General features: G+C 52.0%; 3 protein-coding genes across 3 annotated transcripts; 1 reads left to right on the forward strand and 2 right to left on the reverse strand.

Moving 5' to 3' along the window:
- Positions 1-14,042: 14,042 nt before the first annotated feature.
- On the forward strand, positions 14,043-16,025 carry nsdD (GATA-type sexual development transcription factor NsdD; the record flags this gene model as incomplete). Its single annotated transcript, XM_057073836.1, has 4 exons — positions 14,043-14,074; positions 14,186-15,059; positions 15,289-15,606; positions 15,813-16,025. The coding sequence occupies 4 exons, from the start codon at positions 14,043-14,045 to the stop codon at positions 16,023-16,025; spliced, it is 1,437 nt and encodes a 478-aa protein (XP_056937477.1).
- A 921-nt stretch (positions 16,026-16,946) lies between these two features.
- Positions 16,947-17,188, reverse strand: N7462_002111 (uncharacterized protein; the record flags this gene model as incomplete). Its single annotated transcript, XM_057073837.1, has 2 exons — positions 16,947-17,108; positions 17,144-17,188. 2 exons carry the CDS (start codon positions 17,186-17,188, stop codon positions 16,947-16,949), a joined length of 207 nt encoding a protein of 68 aa, XP_056937478.1.
- Positions 17,189-17,565: 377 nt separating this feature from the next.
- N7462_002112 (uncharacterized protein) lies at positions 17,566-17,973 on the reverse strand (the record flags this gene model as incomplete). Its single annotated transcript, XM_057073838.1, has 1 exon — positions 17,566-17,973. The coding sequence occupies one exon, from the start codon at positions 17,971-17,973 to the stop codon at positions 17,566-17,568; it is 408 nt and encodes a 135-aa protein (XP_056937479.1).
- Positions 17,974-20,054: the final 2,081 nt, after the last annotated feature.

Below are 20,054 nucleotides of genomic sequence, written 5' to 3' on the forward strand. Positions count from 1 at the left end.
GCAGCTTGCATATAGCCATTCTTAACATGACATACACGCCCGCACAGAATGACAATCTGAGTCCCAGCGCCCAAAAAATTCATTGGGGAGATCTGCATCCAGGGCTTATAGCATAATGCAGAATGACTGGGATGCTCAACTCCACTGTTGACAGTAGACAACACAAAGGTTGCCTTTTCGACGTGTACATTCAAGAAGTCTGGATTTGAAATACATCCTTGCCTTCAAAAGAGCAAGGCAAAAGGCCAGAACAGAACAGAGGATGGCTTAAACCTAGTATTACGATACATACTGCCACCTTCTGGATCCTTGGTTGCATCATGCTGCTCCGTCAAGCTGGACTGTTGGATCAAACTGGACATTCAGTCTTTCAGATGCACCTGCACCCGGAGAATGTTACGAATTGGAAGTCTTCCCCGGTAGCGCAACTTTCTTTGGACAAGGCCTCTAAGGAAAGACGGCCTCCAAACAGATATTAGCCTTTGTACCAGTCCAGAGTTCTCATCCCAAGAGCAGCTTTTGAACTTCGGTGCTGATCTCTCCACTTTCCAGGATTTGTGATGCATGATTCCGCTCGCAAAAGCTGGATGACAGACCTACAAAAGGTACATAAAGAGAGGCGGAAGGATCCCGATGTACAGGTCTTGTGAGGGGAAGTAAAGTCGAAGCCCTGCTATGTAACATGTCTCCTCGGAATAGTTTCGGCCGGATTGATGGCGCTATGATTAACCTAAAAAAAAGGGCAAGCCTCCTGTTACCATTCGTTAGGACCAAACCGCCTGTCATATACTAGTCGAGACCACTGCAAAACAAGCCCACTAGCCTAAATCAATACAGAGACATCGGCATTTGCTTTGAATTGCATCCATAATTTTGATATGGACGTCGACATGTCGAGGACGGAGGGAGTTTCCACTCCAGGAGGTCATCAGCGAGGCCGCTCTTTCCGGGGCTCGTGCGGGACCTGATCAGCCATCGCCACAGTGGTTCTCTTCCCATCCTGATTTGCCATGTCTTGTGTTGTTGTTCCGCCGGACCGAGGAAGGTTGCGCAAGCGTGCTGATGGCTTGTCCCAACAAGTCTTCCTTCCCGTTGAAAGGGTCAAACAGGGGGCCGTATAACTTGAATCATGTCGACAAGCAAGAGTAGCAGACACCGATAGATGTATGAATAATTCCCGAATAAAAAGGAGAAGCAAATCGCCTTGGAGCTAATGTCAGTAAGTCCTGAATCCACCGATTCCATTATGTTGGGATGGCTGGAAATCGCCCCAAGGCCGTGGATACTGGCGAGTTGTGGGTGTGCAGGATCGGCACCGGCATTGCCTGGCATATTAGCAAAAAGCGAACCAAATATTCAAAATAGAAACAAAGGGCACCATCAAATGCATCGTATTGATGATGGCGTCTGTCTTCGCGATTGAGGATGTTGATAGTCTGAGAAAAAGGCCCTAGAAAACTCCGTAGAAAACCTGGAGCAATAGTCGCATCCACACTGTCCCCACCGTCGGAGGATCACAATTAGAGCATTTAATTTATTCCATCGCGTGGCTAGTAATGCACCGGGTGCAAAAAAGTTCGGTTTCCGGGCTGTTTATCTCCGTCTCACTTCTTCCGCGTCGATCTGGAGCTGCAGAGTTACTGGGGAGGGGGACTTCCTGGTGGGTTCATTCGGGAAATAATGGGATTGGGAGGGACGTTAAGCTCAACGATGCTCAAGTGGATCTTCATCTTCGATTTTCATTGTGAAGGATTCGACGGCTCAGGGGTTGAAGAAGAAAATGAAGACATAACCAAACAATGTCTGCCATACACGATTCAGCATAGATCGTCCTGAACATCCAACGAACGATACATGGACTGCGAGTTTTTAGCTTCAAAGTTTCGCTCTGCCCTGCCACTTCGGCTTTGCCACTGCTCTCTGCCACTGTTCACCAGCCCACTTCTAGGGCACCTACTAAGCAATTGGGTCAATTGGGTCACAGCAAACTCTAGCCTTCCATCGGGCCCTCTCTCCCATCGGGCCCTCGCTCCCATAGTGTACGGAGCAAAGCGGGAATTCTCCGGTAGCTCGGGATTTGCGAGAAAACCCAGTATCTTGCAAGAAGTGGGTCGACGGGGACTCCCTTTTTTCGGGCCCATTGCCCAAGATAGCGTGGAGCAGGTAAAATAACGGCCAGCCCACTTTCAGCTGGAAATCTCGGCAGGAAAGAGGACGCGCCAATCTTGCGGGTCGGTCGTAGGATCGTCCTTATGGCCAACAGCACCTGGCGCATATCGTTGTAAAGGGTAATCGTGCACTGCTGGCCCGCTGCTGGCCGCTATGTGTTGTCTGCTCCGCTTCCATTCCTTCTGATTGCTGTTCTTTCTCACTGAACTTTTCTCCTCTCCTCCCTTACCTGATTCGAGATGGCTGTGACACAACGATACCCTAGGAGGTTGTCAAAAGGAATCAGGTCACCGTTGTTTTCTCATATTGTTGATCCTCATCACTTTTATTGCGTGTTCTCTCTCCCCTGTATATTGCTTTGCCCTCCTCGCCGATCGAAGCGGTCTATCGGGTGTGGGTCTGGGAACGGTCCGGCTTGCTATCGTGGCCCGTTGTGCGCCGGCCCCCCTTGTCGCCATGGGGATTTTCCCTTTAATCATCTCACGAGATCCAGTCTGCCGGGCCAAAATGCCACCACATGACTCGAGGCCTCGTAGGCACCAGAAGATCTATGGAGTCGGGGCTTCTGCTCTGTTTGGATGCTCGATCGAGACCATCGGCCTCTCCCTCTTGGCCAGCACGCCTGCCCATTCCCAAAGGGCATATAGTATGTACGGAGTATATGCATGTACACACACGTACATACTTCCCTTGTATATGCTTCGTACCCTGTACCGAGATCCCATTGGAAAGTTTGTCATGTCCAGGTCGTCGCAAGAACCTAGTAAAGTTTCTTTTCCCATTTTCCCGTGTGTGCCAGGACTGCCAGATTGGAACGTGCAGAAGCTGCCTGTTGAATCACAATTAGTGCCGGTGGCCACTACCACCCACCCCCTCTCAAAATCCAGTTTGTTTTCTTGATCCACCCCCGGCACAACAATCAGCGCTATGTACAGCGTGTCCTAGGCATCGAAAGAAAAAGAAGAAAAACGAAAGCAAGAAAAAGAAAAAGAAAAAGAAAAAAGTAAAAGAAAACCTAGATACGCCTATGACGGACTTGCCACCCCATGATGACAGACATCCTTCCAAGGTTCTATGCGAGATTGCACTTCACCATGCCCTTTCCACTGGTCAGCCCACACGCCCTGGGGCCGATTAAGTCACAATCCACATCGCCCCGGTCTTCACGTGCAATCTACGGGTGGCTGTCGGCAAAGACGTACATCATCTTAGGAGTAATAGGCCACAGCAATGTGGCTAGGGCGGAACGGTTGACAATAGTTCCATCTGTCCGAGCTAGTATGCTTTCAAGGCGTAAAGTACTCCGTACAGAGCCTATGAATACAACCGTCATTATGCGCTCAGATCTGACACCTCGTTGGCCCCGATGAGCAGTTCGGGGGTCCATCATACCCTGGTCGGCCGAGATTGTCGAGATTTTAATTAGTTTAGCGCGAGAAAACCAAAAAATGCAGAAAAACAAAAAAGAACGGGAAAAACGGCCAATACACGAACGTTTTCCGTTTTACTCGAACTTTTCGAGTAAAGCCCCATCTTTGTTGCAGGGCTTGCATGAATCATGGCACCGGGTTGATATGGTGTTATCCCCATTCTGTCGCGGTGCAGATATTCCCTTGTCCCTGTCTCCCCCTGAACCCCTGCTCACAGGAGTCCCGTTACATAGTCGGTGATGGAAGCCGGTTAACGAGGTAAGTCGTGCCAGACCCCCCGACCTGTTAGGCGTTCAAGACGAAGCCGCCTGCAGGAATGGGGCAAGCTCCTTTGGATTTTGACTTTTCGCACATGAAACTAGAGCCGACAGACCTATTCGCCCAATCCATTGAATGGAATGGTCGCTGCATCCATGTTGTAGATTTTCTGCTCTTACTTCTGCTTTCGTCGTTGCACCTGCACTCTTTTGAGACAGCCCAGCTGTCAACTTACTCGTTTGAGCATAGAGATCGGATAGATTACCGGCTAGATTCCCCAATAGGTCCCCGGCCCCCCCTTTTTCTTTGCTCTCATTCTGTTGCCCCGTCCCCATTATTGGGGGAGTATTATTTTTTTTTTTATATATATTATACCCACGCCCGTAGAATTCGGGGGACGCCTGCGATCCTATTCCTGGACTGGTACCGAAAGGCTGTCTCAGATCCCTGACATTTTGTGGCGTCACGGAACGGTCCTCGACCTCGCGGAGGTTTGACTCCGTCGAGCATTCGGGTGCGTGAACCGTGCTCTTCGTCCTTTCAGAGCTCGAAGTGGAGACCCATGTTTTTTTCCCCTGTCATTTTTCCCCCCTTCTTCCCGATGCTAATTAAATTGCATCGAGAACATCATCGTCAATAGTCAAAGTGGCTAAATGGACCCGCGATATTAAATTCTACGCGGTTCTAACGCCTTTCCCAAGCAGGCGGGCTGTGAGATAGTGTTGCGCCCCGTCAACTGTAAGACCATCTTGACTGAAAGGTGCTGGTTCCCGATGTCGCGCTCACTCTCCATACTTTGTGCTCTTAAAGAGTGCTTTTTTAAGTGGAAGTGGATGTCGGTCGCGCATCGTCCAACTAGAAGAGCGAAGCTGCCACCACCCCTTCTCCCCTTTCTCCTCCCGGTGATGGAAGTAAAATGGGGTGCTCGTGGGATTTCCTGATCATCGCTGCGAGGGGACGGCAGCCAGCATAGCATACTTCGTCTGTCCTAGCAGGTTGGAATGTGGGCGGATTCTACTGGGATCGACCGTCCTTTTTTTTTGTTGACCATTTTGAGCCTTTCGGAGGATTTCCGCCCGCTTTTAGCCTATTCTTCAATATTATGGTTAATAACTTGGCAGGTAGGGGGGATGGGGGTTCATCTTGTTTCTGGTTTCCTGTTTATTTTTTCTATTTTCTATTTTTTTATTTTGAATATTTGTAGTTCTTGGTTCCTCTTTCTACGAGCGATGGGGAAACGGTGTCGTCAAAGAAAAGGGAGGGGGGAAAAGAAAAAGCCATCCACTCCAGCGAAAGACCGTGCAGAAGACTAAAATTGGGATCGGATCTTAATCTCTTGCCAACTTGAGCGAAGGCGTCGCTGCTCGTGATCTTTTGTGGTTAGGATTATCTGATCGTCCCCTTAGCGATCGTATAGGTGTATAGGTCCCACCGTTTAGGGAGGCTGGGAGGTCCACCGGCCCAGTTCTGGAGGCGAATTGGGGCTTTGGGTGCTCTGGGTGCTTTGTCAGGGTCAAGTCATCAACGGGGCTACCTGAGCTCACCAGCATCGGGCTAACCTTCCGGTAGTGGGGGAGCTGCAGTCACTCGACACCGGGGCTCCTTGGGTGCTAACGGGCCCTGGCCCTGGGCCCCCGAATGGCCCTAAGCAGAGCTCCTAACCGTCAAACCGTCCAGGCGGAGCAGTGGGCGGGACCCAAAACGGTCCTAACGGTTTGTTCCCCCCCTCTCTTCGTCGCTTTTCCTCACTACGGTGTCGATCATTCTCCTTCAGCATCAGCTAGCTCCTTCGTCTACTTCGTACCGCAAATCATTCTGGAAGGTCCCCGTGCGAGCCCAGAGGGTCTGTACTATGTATGTATCCATAGATATACAGGTAAAACCACCATCCATCAAAAGTGCGAGGTTTCTTGGGGGAAAACTCCAATACCCTGAAGATACTGTATAGCCGTATAGGTATAGTCGTATAGTCAGGATAAAGCAGTCCAGCCCAGTCCAGCCCGTCTCCCCCCCCCCCCGGGATCCAGACTGTTCCGGCTCCAGTCCCCTTCACTCGGGACTCCATCTTTTCTTACTAGCCCGTATTTATTCTTCTGGATGTCAGAAAAGGGGAATTTTTTGTCGGAGATAGCCCTTAGGATAGTCGGTAGTTGAGACGATCTGGGTTACCTTCCGTCTGGGGGGAGCCTCCAGTGGAACCGGCGTTTGCACAACTCCCTACCATTGGCAAACTCGTCTGGTTCTGCACCGCCCATCGTCGACATTCACAATCCTGCTCCACAGGCTCTCCCGTGTCATCCAGCTACTTACGACGTACGAAATAGTTTACGAGCATACAATCGTCAACCTGCCAGGGGTCCCATAACCCAATTATTAGAGACCTACCAGATGCAGTCATAGTTCGGTATGGAGACGCAAACAATGAAGCCCATTGACTCCACAATGCACTGACTCCTCCCCCAAGCCCACTTGCGCGCCGATTGCCCAACTCCTATCTGGTTGGTTATGGAATGGCCAGAACGCAGCCGTCTGCCTCCTTCGCAACTCTTCTTCCCATCCAGACGGACACGGTTGAGAATCGCAACCTCGTAAATTAGACAATGCACGGTTGCCAGAACCAGGCAACCGGTATCATAAACTTAAGGGCCTGAAAAGGCCCTTGATGCCTCTCCCGACCCTCTTACAGACTCCCAAAAACGCGCAAGAGCAAGCAGACGGATCTGACGTGCCTCTTTGCATCCGGCCTCAACACTAATGCGCCCAATCGCGGCGGTTATAATTTGATCCCGTACAACCACTCCTGCCTCAATGCGTTGCGACCGGGCTGCCGGTCACGATTCCGATAGTCCAGATCGAAAGCTAATGCCGCGGGGAAGTCCGGGTTCGCTGTGCACCCTTGCCAAACAAACGTTTGAACACCTCCATATCTGCCCCCTCACCTGGGCGCCCCTCCGTTGAGGGCGTATTCTGAGACGATGGGCTAGCTTCTAAGACCCGCCCCCTGGCTTCAGGGGAAGCCAGGATCCTAGGATTCTTCCCGTCCATGACGGAGACCCCGGGAGGAGGAGAAGAAGAAGAAGAGAAAACAGACCGTGCCGAGATGTGGGGGGAGGGGGCGAAGGCGCGTATCTAGGTTCGGCACCGAGGCGAGGTGACCTACCGTGCATACACTAAATCTCAGGTGTGCACAGAAACGCATCGTAGAGTGGCTGAAATGGTGCGATCCGGGTGGTACTGCCTGAGAGGGGGGAGGGGGGAGGGGTGTTTCCGGCTCTGCGCGATACAGCGACTACCATGCAGATCGATTCCTCTGGCAACTCTCACACGTTTAGACTTCAGAGCAACAAATCCTTTGTCCGAGGATTGGCTTCTGACCCGGGACGGCAGCTCGGATCCCCACCATGGAAGCCAGACCGGACTAAATGGACCGGATCGAAGGCTTCGAGCTTCAGCTAGGACCTCCTGCTCGGCAGTGAATGGGGAAAAGAGAGGGGCGGGCCTGGATATTGGGATATGCGATCTGGAAAGTGTGTTTGCGACTTCGAATTGGCGCACGCTCTCCTCCCGAGCCATTTACAAGCCGACTGCATTTTGCCCAGCATACATGATAGTAGCAAAGACGTATCTGTATATGCCTGCTGTAGGCGGAACTGCAAGTATCAAGCCAGCCACCGACCACCCACAAGGAGGGGGGAGGAGGGGTTCTCGATGGCAAGAGAACGACGAAAGTGACCTCTGTTGCTGGTGCTGCCTGTCAACTTGCCAAGGGCCCTCTGAACCCAGATCAGCAATGTGCATTAAGAGTTTCCGAAGATCTCGCGTCGATTACCTTTCACGCTGGACCACTCCGAACGCGCCCAGTGGACGTTTAGGCCCTAGGGCCGGCCGTTAGCCCATGCAGCCGCTATGGGTCCCCGAGTCTGTGCACAACCCCATCCCCCCCCGAGACCCAAACGGGGAGAGCGAGAATGCGTTTAGCTGGTGAATTTGACCAGATGGAGCGGGGACAAGAAAAGAGGCCGGCGGCTTTCCTTGCCGAACAAGGCTGGGATAGGTACCGTGGACGTGGAGCCGAGATTCCCTCCATCCTGGTTGCTTGGTCTAAGTCGGATCCGGCAGAACGGCAATCCGTTATCCTCCTTTCGTCTCTTGGTATCTGGAGGGCAAGGTACCTCTTGGGACAGAGGGCCGGGAGTTTAGATCAGTGGTTGAGGGGCGGTAGGGGGCGGAGAAAATCAAACACCACGGGCATGACATGCTAACGGGGCGGGTCCACACGAGGCCTAAGCCCTTCAGGTCCACCGGAGCAGGCTTTCGATGGTATCTGAGCTCATGGAGAAATGATTTTGCGCGTGTTCGGCATGTGGGTTTAGTTTTTTTGCCCCTTGTTCGACAACTTTGGGACTAGGGAGATTAACTCAGGAGTTCAGTCAGCCAGTCCGCTAAGGGGGAAAAGATTGAAGGGTGGATGGAGGTCGGGGGTGGGAAGAAACATAGGAAACATCTCCGGAGCTGTATTGGTCGTCAAATTGGTTCTGCTCCATTGCAATTCTCCTAAGAACCCACTCCGATAAGCTTAGGGCGGGCTTGCCACCCAATATGTTCCCGGGACCACATTTTTATCCCAATGCCATAGCGTGTTTTTGCCCCCAGCGCATGGACGGCTATGACACCTAGCTCTGGCGCATGCGGCCGGGAAAGGCAACGGGCAACAACGCCATCCCGGGCACCGGACCCGAATTTCCCTTCAATCCAGATGGGATCCAGGTTTATTACGTCACTGGGAAGGGGCAAGAAGGAGGGAAACCAGTACCTGGGTAACCCAAGTATCAAGTATCACATAGAAATGGTGCACAAGCAAATATGATATAACCTGGCACACCTGGAACATCTGGAGCATGGAATTATATATACGTATTATGCAATTTTTGAGATTGATCACATGGGTGTAGGTAACAAGAAAATCAAAATATATTTACCCCAGTTCATGCAGATAGGATCTATGGGTCTTCACGGACATACTCCAACCTCCTCGCTCTTCTGGTACCTACATTGGTGTTGATGTAGGGTCTCTGCAGTGATGCAGTGGGCACGCGCAACTACGATCTCGCCAATAACGTCCCGTGTGGACCGATCTCGATCCAAAGCTTAAGCAATGCGTGACAACGTGAAGGGAAGGCCGCCTGGAGGCGAGTCTAACCGTCGGAGAGAGGCCAAAGAGGGAAGGGTGCACCGAATGAAAAGAAATATACTTCTGTGAATGGTGCGATCGTGGTAGACTCAGGCCTGCTCGCGCCCCCTTCCCCCTCAGTATGGCAAACAGAGTCTTTCTTCTGGTCCGAGGTGGGCTACCTATACGGGGCTGTGGTACTCTTGGATTTTTGATTTGTTCTCATTTGATACCTGCTCGGGAGGTGACGTTGAAGGAGAGAACAGACAACGCCAAGGTGTGGAAAGGGATGGGAATGACAGGTTCCTTTTTTTTTCTTTTTCTTGCCCTTTCCCTTGGCGACCGCGGCACGGCGGCTGTGCCCGAGATCCAACCAGAGAGGGGGAACTGGTGATGATTATGATGATGATGATGATGGGGATAATGATTCTTTTTTTTCTATTTATTATTTTAATGTATTATTTTATGTCTCCCCCTCCCTCTGTCCTCTATGAAACTGCCTAAGATATTTGCACACTGTGTCGCCTTCCAGATCTGGCCTGTGATCGGGGTAATAGTACTTCAGTACAAATCTTTTAACTGCGAAAGGCAAATTATGGATGTACAATGGTCTCTGTTATGTCATGTTTGAGGCAGTAGGGGGCCAGGATAAACACATCAGACATACATCGAAGCCTCCACCCGCCTCCTCAAGGCGACATCCATCCACTCATGCCCTATCTGGCTTTACATACCGATGAAACAGCCCAACCCCAAAATCTCCCTATGGAACGTTGTCCTTTGGCCAGGCACAGGGCACCAGATCTGAAGCCCTGCACAACCGTAAGGTCCCAGGTGATTGGAGGGTCCAGGGGCAGTCGATCCAGTGATTCAGTTGCGATTGCAACGAGGAGGGGGGGGGGAGTGAGGGAGAGAGGTTGTGTGACAGTGGCGGTTCTCCACACGCCCATTCCTCAGATCGTGCATGCCGATGGCTCCCATTCCCCCCCAGAAGTGTACCGCCTGTCCGACCATGAGAGGCATGCTGTCGGATCGACGGGGCCGAGAGGGACTGGAAAAACTACAGACTGACTGACCTAGGGGACGTGATTTTCTCGATCATGAATGATCTCCCATTAATTACTTTTCGCTTCATGTAGGATGTAGGATGTCCGATGTACCGATGGTACCGATGCACGTAGATGGAGAAGTACGGCCCCCTCGGTCGTTGCCTACTGTGAAAGAACTCGGGCTTCCTCGGCATGCTTAACGGTGCATTAATAAGCCATGCAGAGAGGGGGGACGGGGTCCGAACCCCCCCCCCCCCCCCCTTCGGTGGAGTCGATACTGCTACATGTCCGAGGCTGACGAGTCGAGAAGCGGTTTCAATACTCAATCGGAGATCTCGAGCCCCATGTGACACCCGCGCGGCGCTGCCTCCCAAGATTCCCTTTCCGTTTGGTGGGGTTTGCCCCGTATATCAGCGTGAGCTATTAAGTATAGTTGCGTCGCTAGCCCAGTCGCTAGGGAACAGCTGTCACCACTCTATCGGGTCTTCTATTATATTATCTTGCATGGCCCTAAAAAAGAAAAACGGCCAAACAATGAAGCCAAGCGATCATTATTGTTCTCGCAAATCCGTCCAATCTGTAGGCCATCCGTAACTTCGTCATCGTCCGGACTTAATCCTGCGTTCAGCGGTCAGCCCGGCGTAGAGAGGAGGAGGGGGGGGGAATTGGATGTGACAACCTCGATTTCGCCTCTTGGGTCGTATCTGTATGCCTGCCTGCATCGATCCGGCCCTTCCAAAGAGATCGGAGCAGGATCAATTCACTGACCTTGCATGATGTTGACCTTCTCGGATCTACCCTCTCGTATTTGCCTTCACGAGGATTAGCTGCGAGGAAATCTTCGTAAAGGAGCTGTGACAGTTACAGGAGAAATCAACATAAAATTGGATGATACTGCGGCGCCGAGCGGGACTCCACCCTACGAACGGCCAGTCTGACTCTAGACGGAGACCATGACGATGTAGGAAAGAGATCCAAAAGATGGCTGATTTTAGGGCCCGCTGGTGGATTATGGGGAGGGGCGGCAAAGACGACTTCCAGAAGCACGAAAAACAAGGCCGATAGATTAATCGCACCGCCTCTCCGTCTAGGCGTTGCTTATAGTCAGAAATGGGGCTTTTCTTTTCTTTTCTTTTCTTTTTCTTGTCATTTTGTGTTTTTCTATTTTTTTTTTGGGGTGGTGGAAGCCTCTTTCAGGTGGTATTCTGTTGCAATCAGGTCTCTATCTGGCAGATTTTAGTGATCAATGTCGATGATAATCGACCATAGTGTGATCATCGTGCTCGAAACCATTGAGTTCAGGCTCAATTCGGAGCCGTCTTCTTCCCTAGGACCGGTGGCACCCGGTGGAACTTGGGTGCCGGGCGTGACATCTCGATATGGCGGAGTCCCTAGGCTCGCAGGTCGATACTGCGGTGAAGTACCTGGTCTCGCTCTCCTCGCTCGGACTGTATCGAGTTAAGGGGAGGTACCGACTTCCCTCCACCCCCAAGGCTCATTAAACCCACTGCCCCTCCCCCCTGGGTCTCCACTCCCAAGATACCCGCCCATCGCAACTAAAGACAAACTACCAGTGATAGGTATAATCCCAAAGTCAACTCCACATGCGAAGATCCGCAGTTCGCCTGTACTGTAATTTGCCTTCCAGTAAAAACGGGGTCATGACCGATCTGCCAATTCTCCCTCCTCGATTTTTCGGGGGTAATTTTCCCGTTTCCTGTCTTCTTCCCCTGTCAAACCGGCGCTTGTCCCTCCCTCTTCCTCTCTCTCTCTCTCTCTCTCTCTCTCTCTCTCTCTCACACACACACACACACACACATTCCCCCCTTCGCACGCAAGCAGGGGATAAAAAAAAAAAACCAGAGGCCTGCTATAGTCGATCTAATGAGAAGCTAGGGCAAGGCTCGGAGGATGTATCGAACCGTAGAACTGGAAATTGATTTTCCAGATTGACAGATGGTACGGCAGAGACTCGTACGGGGGTTTCTCTGCGCAATCGTAAAGTCGTATGTATACACCGATCCGCCCATCTCGATCCACTTGATTCCTCCGATGGGCGCAACCCAAAAAAAAAAAAGAAAAAGAAAAAGGAATAGGCAGGAAAAATGCAATAGTAGGATGAAAATAATAATCAATTAAAAAATAATAAAAAGAATAATCCTGATTTTCGACTGAGTATTATTTTTTAAAGTTCCTGTTGGCGTACCGGCCTTTCCATTCTTTTTCTCTGTCGTGACCCCCTCCTCCCCCCCGGTTCATTCCAATCTAAGGCCCGAAATGAAGTAGCCTCGATCCCCTCGATGCGCCGCGGATGGAGGATGGAGGTGGATTTTTGGTGGTATTTTCCAGTATTCCCAGGCAGGTATTGACAGGGTATTGATGATTTATTCCCTCGAATTCTTTTTCGATTTTTATTATTTATTATTCAGCCCTCTTGCCGGTCTCCAGTGTCCCAAGTCTCCCAGCCTGTCGGTGTCCTAGTGTCCTAGTGTGCTAGTCTCCAGTTTCCTAGTCTCCGTTGTGCTTTAGTTCATACGGAGTATTGTATTATGCTGGATTGGGATTTCCCCTGTTTTATTTGGCTGTGATTATCCCTCTGGATTTCCCTGTTCCCCTCTGATATCGATCGCTGGATCGAAATCTGACTTTATTTAACTCGCTCCTCTCCATTCTTATTCCACCTCTCCCTTTCCCCTCGTGCAGGGTTTGTTTTCTGTTGGGAACGAACCTCCACTGCAACGGACCCGGCAAAACAATACACTCGCCTCCATCGCCCCCCGTCATCCTCTATATTTCCTCTATACTCCGTCCTTCTATACTCTATACCTCTCTTCCCCCCCCCCCTCTCTATATACCACATCCTCAACACCGGTCCCATCCTCCGTCTGGTATTTTCGGGATCGACTGTATACCTATCATAGTGCGCGAGGCATACCGGGATTGACATTCCCCTTACGACCATCCGTCGCCAGTCCACGCGAGTGCGACCAACTCGACCCATCTATCCGCATCCCTTGCGTGGCACTTCTACTCCTCCGCACGATCGATCTCGACTTTTATTTTATTTTTTTTCTTTTCCGTTGGACTCTGGGTTTTTGAATTATATCTCGCTCTCTTCCCTCCTTTTTTGATATTTTTATTGCCTCTATCTTACGTTGTCATATTCTGTTTTGACGGCGGGTTGGGTCTGTTTTGTCGATTCAAGAACCGGCCCTCGACCGTCTTCCCCCCCCCCTCCGCACCCCATTTCCCGACTTTATCACGACTACCACCGATCACCACCTCTTTTCCTCCCTCCCTCTTCTGTGAGGGAATGGTATTTAGGTCCAGTTTGTCTTCTACGACTCTTGCGACCATTCTTTCGACCCGATCGCATCGGACTTAATTCGCAACCGGCGGCTGGGCCACCATTGTTCCCCCTCCCAAACTCTCCAAACTCGCCTCCCCCCCCCCATACCATTCCTAGACGCCGAACGCCACTCTCAATCCTCCTTTGGCCTCGATCTTGGATCTTCGCCCCTTGTACGGCATCGCATCTCCGATCTTCCCGCCACCCGGGGACCCTTCTTCGACATCTCGGCACGAACTAGTGGATCGGGTTTCCCTGAAGATCAAGTGGTCGCACGAGAGAGAGGCGTTCCGAGGAACCGTTGACCATCTCGGCCGGATCTTGGGTTATTTCTTGTCGGGCCTGCCACATCCTTTCTGTTCCTTGTCCATTCTCTCCCGACATCTCGATCACGGAGATCGATCGCTGGCTGTGTCGGCAATTCAAATCTTGGATACGCGATCGGACACGGTGCGACCAATCGTGGGTTGAATGAGGTCAGGAATCCAAGCGTGACAGATTCACCGTCTCCTTCGTCTCCCTTTCTCCTTCCTTCTCCAACACAGCAATCGCACCCCTCAACCCGTCTCCATTCTCATACACCTCTCATATCCCACATCGTTCGTTGCTCCAACGTGATGGGGTCTTTGGAAACCGCCCCTAGGCACAGGTTGGTTTCGGCGTCCTTTGTTTTTTTTTTCTGCCTCGGGGGCTTCCTGCTCATCCTTGACTGCCGCGCAATTTAGTCCGGACCTCAATGCTGACCACTGTCATCTATTAGAGATCCTTTGCCCTCCATCGGTTTCCTAGGAAAAGACGGCTCTGGATATACACCCCATCCTCCGGCCGCCGCCTCCCCCACTTCTCTCTTGAGCCCGAACAACATGTATTCCGGACAACCCTTGCCGTATTCCTCCTACCCGCCGTCGCAACAAGGCTATATCTCCCCACCGGAGTCGCGTCGAGTTCTTGAGGATGAGAAAGAAAAGACCACCGGCCGCCAGTCCTTACCGTCCATTCATGAAGCCTTGGGCAACGACAATCCTCTCCCATATCCCGCTCCCACCTCCGCACCACCACCGCAATCCGGACCTCCTGCACCACCCACACATTTGATCGGACGCTCCAGCGCCGAAGGACCACCAGGGCCTCCAAACCCATTCTCCAATGGGCCAGCCTCTGGCCCACTGATGCGAGAGTCGGGCTTCCCTGCTCACCAGAACCAGCTCCCGGCCGAGGCCTCTCGAACCAGTCTCACCTCCATCAATACGCAAGAGTCGCGAAACGCGTCACTACATTCTATCAGCACCGGCAAGTCGCCTACACAAAGCGCCAAGACCGGTATCACCTCGGTCTCCGGATCGCAAAACTCTTCCGCCTACGATTATAGCGCGCCGCCGTCTGCTGGCAGTGTGGCGTCACCCAATGGCTACAGCCATTTCCCTCATAACTATTCCTTCTCTACTTCTCAACAGCCGCAGAGTGGTCCGTCATACCCTCCACCTGGTCCCTACGACAACCGAGCTTACATGGGTGCGCCACGCGTGGAAGAAGTCAAGGGTGGATTTGTGGGTCGTCCGATGCCGGGCCAACTCCATAGCGACTCGGTGAAGCGACATCTGGACGTTTACGATGTGGAGACGTCTCTGAACGAGGTATGAATTTCCTTTTTTCTTCTTTCTTTTCTCCCCCTCTTGTTTTTAGGATTGGCACTTTATGATTTTTTTGGGCTGTGTGGTGGAGGAGAGGGGCCAGGAAAACCTGTCAAAGAGGGATATTATTACCTGTTGATCCCGCCAGTTGGGGAGAGGCGGGTGGTGCCAGAAAGACCAGAGTTTGGAACAGCAAGCGGGCTAACACCAACTTTTTGCCTTTTTGGAATAGATCGCCGAGCTCAGTTCGCGAACATTGGAGTTTGCACGACACTATGCGGCTCGGGCACACCAGACACAGCGGTCTGGGCCGGTCTTGGGGTCCCTCCCAACGTTGAACGAGGTGGAGGACATGCTCCATCTGCAGCGTCGGAACCAAGATGCGTTGATCCGGATACGGACGGCCGTGGTGAACCAGGAACAGGCACTGGCCGAGCAAATGGCCCAGCGCAAGGCATTCAAGCCCGAGGATGAGCACATGGCCCTGTACCAGGAAGAGTTCAAGGGCACCGGTGGATTTGCCGGGGCCGATTCGAAGAAACGGCGTGGAGTAAGTTTCCCGTTCTTTTTTGGCTTTGGGTTGACCTTCCTCCTCTCTCCCTCTTCCCCTCCTCGCCCTCTCTCTGTGCCTTTTTTACTCGTTTATCCCCACTCATCCCCGGAGCTTAGCACCGTGGGTTGACACCTGCCGAATTGGCCTTCTCTCCACTTTCTATCCTTTTTCTTGGACGCTGTATGGCTAACCATTTATTGCAGAAGGCGGCCCCTCCTGGTCGTTGCCACAGCTGTAACCGAGCCGAAACGCCGGAATGGCGTCGGGGTCCAGATGGTGCCCGAACGCTGTGTAACGCCTGCGGCCTGCACTATGCCAAGCTTACCCGCAAGATGGGTGCCAACAAGGCGGCGACTCTGGGATCGACCCTGAAGCCCAAGACGGTCCTCGACTCCGCATCGCCAACCAGTCATTAAGCTTGCTCTTTCTCATGTGGCGTTGGAAAAAGGCGGGAAATAGAAACGGGAGGCAAAAAGGAGTTCAGTGTGGCCCATTTTTTTTTTAAATGGCTTCTTTGGGATCTTGGATTTTTTTTTCTCGCTTTTTCTCGATTTTTTTTTCCCTTTTTTTTGGATTCCTTTTCGTCAGTTTCCTTTTGGGGGACCTCATGAGTCTGGTCTATTCTCGTTTCCCTTCACAGCATCTTCTCTTGTTCCTTGCCCTTCCCCCCACCTTATTCGTTCTCCCACCTTTGGATGTTTTACCTCATTTGTGTTCTGTCCATGGTTGTGCGGACCTTCCTAATCGGTTGTCCTTATATAATACCCTCGCAGCGTTGGGAGCCCGGATCAAAGTATAGATTTTAACGCTCATTCTTTTTTTGATATCGGATTCCCGAGGCGATTCTGTTCTCGTCAAAGTCTGTTCTGTCTCTCCCTTGACCGCTTCTCCTGGTTTATACCCTGCATGTTGTTCCTCATGAGCCTTTCCCTACCGTTCTCCTTCCTATACACGTGTGTTTGAGTATGTGCTTTCCTCCCGTTCTCTGTGATGTGTGTACGATCTTGGTTCTATTCTGTTCCCTTAGCATCTTGACGGACTATCTTGGATGAAAGCTGCTCTCTCTCTTTTCTTGTATTGTCAGATCAATGATCAGCGATCAATTACCAAATTCTCCTATTTCCCCCTTCTCTCATTGCTTGGCACAGCATATATGCCTGCCTCTGATTGCACTGGAACTCTTTCGCGGGTGGCAATTTGGATCGGCCTGACGCGACGGCTTTTTACAGATGTAGTTCGGCAAGATCTCGATCTCGATCTGACAAATGTATGCACAATGGGTGCACTCAATCTCCTCGGTTCCTGCTCGGGCCGTGTCGAACAGCGCGTATATTTGTTTATTCGCCACTGATTCCAAATCTGGTTCGGCCTAGGCTGTCGGCCGGAACGATGAAGTCAGAGTTGCGGCCGAGTTCGTGGATGTCTGGGTCGAACCAGAGTTCGTCCGCCCACCCTTCGCCATCACGGAGTATGGATTTGGACCCTTCGCTACGGATATACTATCAGAGACAACCTGCCACACTTGGCAACTGACGACCTGGAGGCGAATTTCCTTCGCCTTCTTTTCAATTCTGGCCATGTTCAATCAGACTTTTTTTTTCTTCTCACTGCGCAAGTCTGATTTCCGCAAATACGCCCCAGACTCTTAGCCGGCAAAGAGGCGAACCACCCCGTACTTCGTACCGGACGGGCGATGACTCGGCCTTGTCAGCAAGACTATTAATCCTCGGCAGGGGTACTTTCCCGGGCAAATCGAGATATCGTATGCACCCAGCGCCTGCGCGCACTCATAATGCGACCTCCGTCGGCGATCCGATAGCCGGGAATTGACGCCCGCGACACATTCAAGCGGGAAATCTTACGAAACCCTATCCTGCATACATTACGACTACGGGATAGAGGGCGGAGAGGAGGGAGAGAGGGGGAGACGATCACGCTGCAGCTCGCTGCAGGCCCTCACCAATCCAGCCCTGACACCACCCCCTCCTTCACGGGCTGTCCGATACCGCGGGGGAGGGGAGGAGCTGAGCTGATCGGATTGGGCACCAGGGACCTCGGGACGGAGGGTGGGATGGAGAGGGTTTCCCTCGTCCCCCGATCTTCGAACGGAGAACTGCGAGTTCGACGCAGGAGAATGCGCGAATGTCGTGGCGGTGGTGGTAGTGATCCGCAATGAACGATTATCTCAAATACTTGAACGCCCACGACTCCACTCGATGCCAAGAGCGAATGTTTCCACCACCGCCGTCCCGCCTCCCCATAGAGAGCGACCGTGAGGATGTACTCCATACTGTATTTGACGGCGCGAATGGGAGGGGTTGCGGCGGGAATGAGGGGCGCGTTTCGCGTCTCTGAATTTGTCATGGTCGGGCTGATACGACTGGTGGCTGTACTTGACAGCCCCGTTCGTGGGAAGCCCGGAGCGATCGCATGGTGGAACCCGATCATCTGCCAAAAACACGGAATACAGAGTATACATACGGAGTATACGGACGAGGACGGGGGATCGACGGATGCTGGCGACATATGATCGTGGATCTTGGCGGCAATGGAGGACCAAGCTGAACAAATGGAGCCCCAAAAACAAACACAACTCAAAAAAAAAAACACGGTGTAGAGTGGGTTCAAGAAGAACTACGGACTCTAACCGCTTGGGGCCAAGGCTGAGACTAGCAGGGATGCGGTGCATCGATCGAGATCCCAGATCCTCGAGTATTTGAAATCGAACGAGGTCGCTCACCGACCATTGGCCTTGCACCCTCAAAGGAATATTACTCCGGGATTTGGTCTGAGATCGGGGTATTTTCCTTCTGTTCTGGGCCCTTCTTAATTCTCCTTCGATGTACGATCTACTTGGTGCACAACCTCGGCATCGTTGCGACTAGTGCGAGTCGTGATCGGAGACGCTCCTGGCATGATAGAATTGGCGAACAAGCGATGGAGTACGGAGTACGGAGTACGGAGTATACGCCGTACTACTCCTGCATACTCTCCGGCGGGCCCAGGCCAGTTTCCTTCTGGAAGGGGGCCAGATGAAGACCCCCGAGACTCCATCCGACTAAATCCTTCTGAAATCCTCCTTGGTGCCCCAGGGCATACTGCATCGAGAGAATTATCCCAATCTAGAAACCGAGGCCCGCCTGATCAGGCTGGCGTATTCCTTTTGAGTAAGAGCTCTATGAGCCATCCCTGTGGAGATCGCTGTACAGGCGATACAGTTATGACTTGATCGTTCATCGTCTTTACAGAAAGAAAATTTCATGGGTCTTCATTCTTTTTTTTTTCTTTATTTGGCTCGGGCTTGTTCATGATCGCCGGCCATTCATGAAATTTAGAACTCCCCTATCCCAACCTAAATTTGGCTGGGATGCTAGTTCACGGAACCAGGTCACGATTCAAACCTTATGAATCATCAATTTGCCTATTTTGGAAGTTGAGCTTACTCGCCCTGGAAATGCTAGACAAATGCTAGAACTTTGGCGACGAACTATACCTGGAACTAGAGGGGAACTAATCAGCCGTCGAAAGTCTCTCTTTTTTTAATGACTCGAAAACAAATTGCCACATCATCCACTCGCGCCGAATAGAGGTCTTCCGAGTGACCTTTTCAAAAATTCAAAAATTCAACGAATTTTTTTCTTTTTATCATTCGCACGTCGAGCTTCATCGCCCATCGCCCACCGCCGTTCCGAGATCCGGTCCTGGTCGAGATCGCGATTCAGACGCCACGCATGAAACATTGTTGCGCGACCACGAAGTCTGGACTCTTTTCTTTTTGGACGTAGTGCGTGGGAAATTGCAAGGCAACGCGACAGGTATGCGCGGCGAACACCGGCCTGTGATGTCCTCCGTCGAGTATGGGCGATGCACGGAGAACTGGGTGGTATTCCGCCCGATGATGCGGTACAAGCTACCAACCGCTTCGAGCAAGTCCACACATCTAGTGGTCCTTGTGAACACATAAATCGGAAGCCACATTGCTCCGTACCTCCCTTACGGACAGAGGACTCCCGTCTTCAGGTGGCACTATCTTCTCCAGACGCGCGCAAACCAACGGGCGCCGACGCTGGCGACTCTCAGGCCTCTCGTCCCCGTATCACTGCATCCGTACCTCGCGAACTACCGGCTTTACGGCTGAGTCGCATTTGCCGAGCGCACCGTTCAACGAAGGGGGATCGGGGCCCGGTCCCCACACACAATCACACCGCCCTGTGCAACCGATGAACTATAACCTGGAATACGATGGACTATCGTCTTGGGTCAAGCACCCCGGAGGACATGTCCCAGTTTGGACGTGGTGTACGTGCTCAGCTGCTGAGTCGGAATGACAGAATTGGTCTGGAGAACGGAGTACAGGGGTCGGACCAACCCTGGGCCTGTGCCGTGCCGCGAATAATAAGCATTTGATCGGTGCCCAACCAAACCCAATCTGCGATCGCTCCGAG

This window comes from Penicillium macrosclerotiorum, assembly GCF_028827735.1.
Source record: "Penicillium macrosclerotiorum strain IBT 26536 chromosome Unknown utg000002l_segment0_segment0, whole genome shotgun sequence".
NCBI lineage: Eukaryota > Fungi > Ascomycota > Eurotiomycetes > Eurotiales > Aspergillaceae > Penicillium > Penicillium macrosclerotiorum.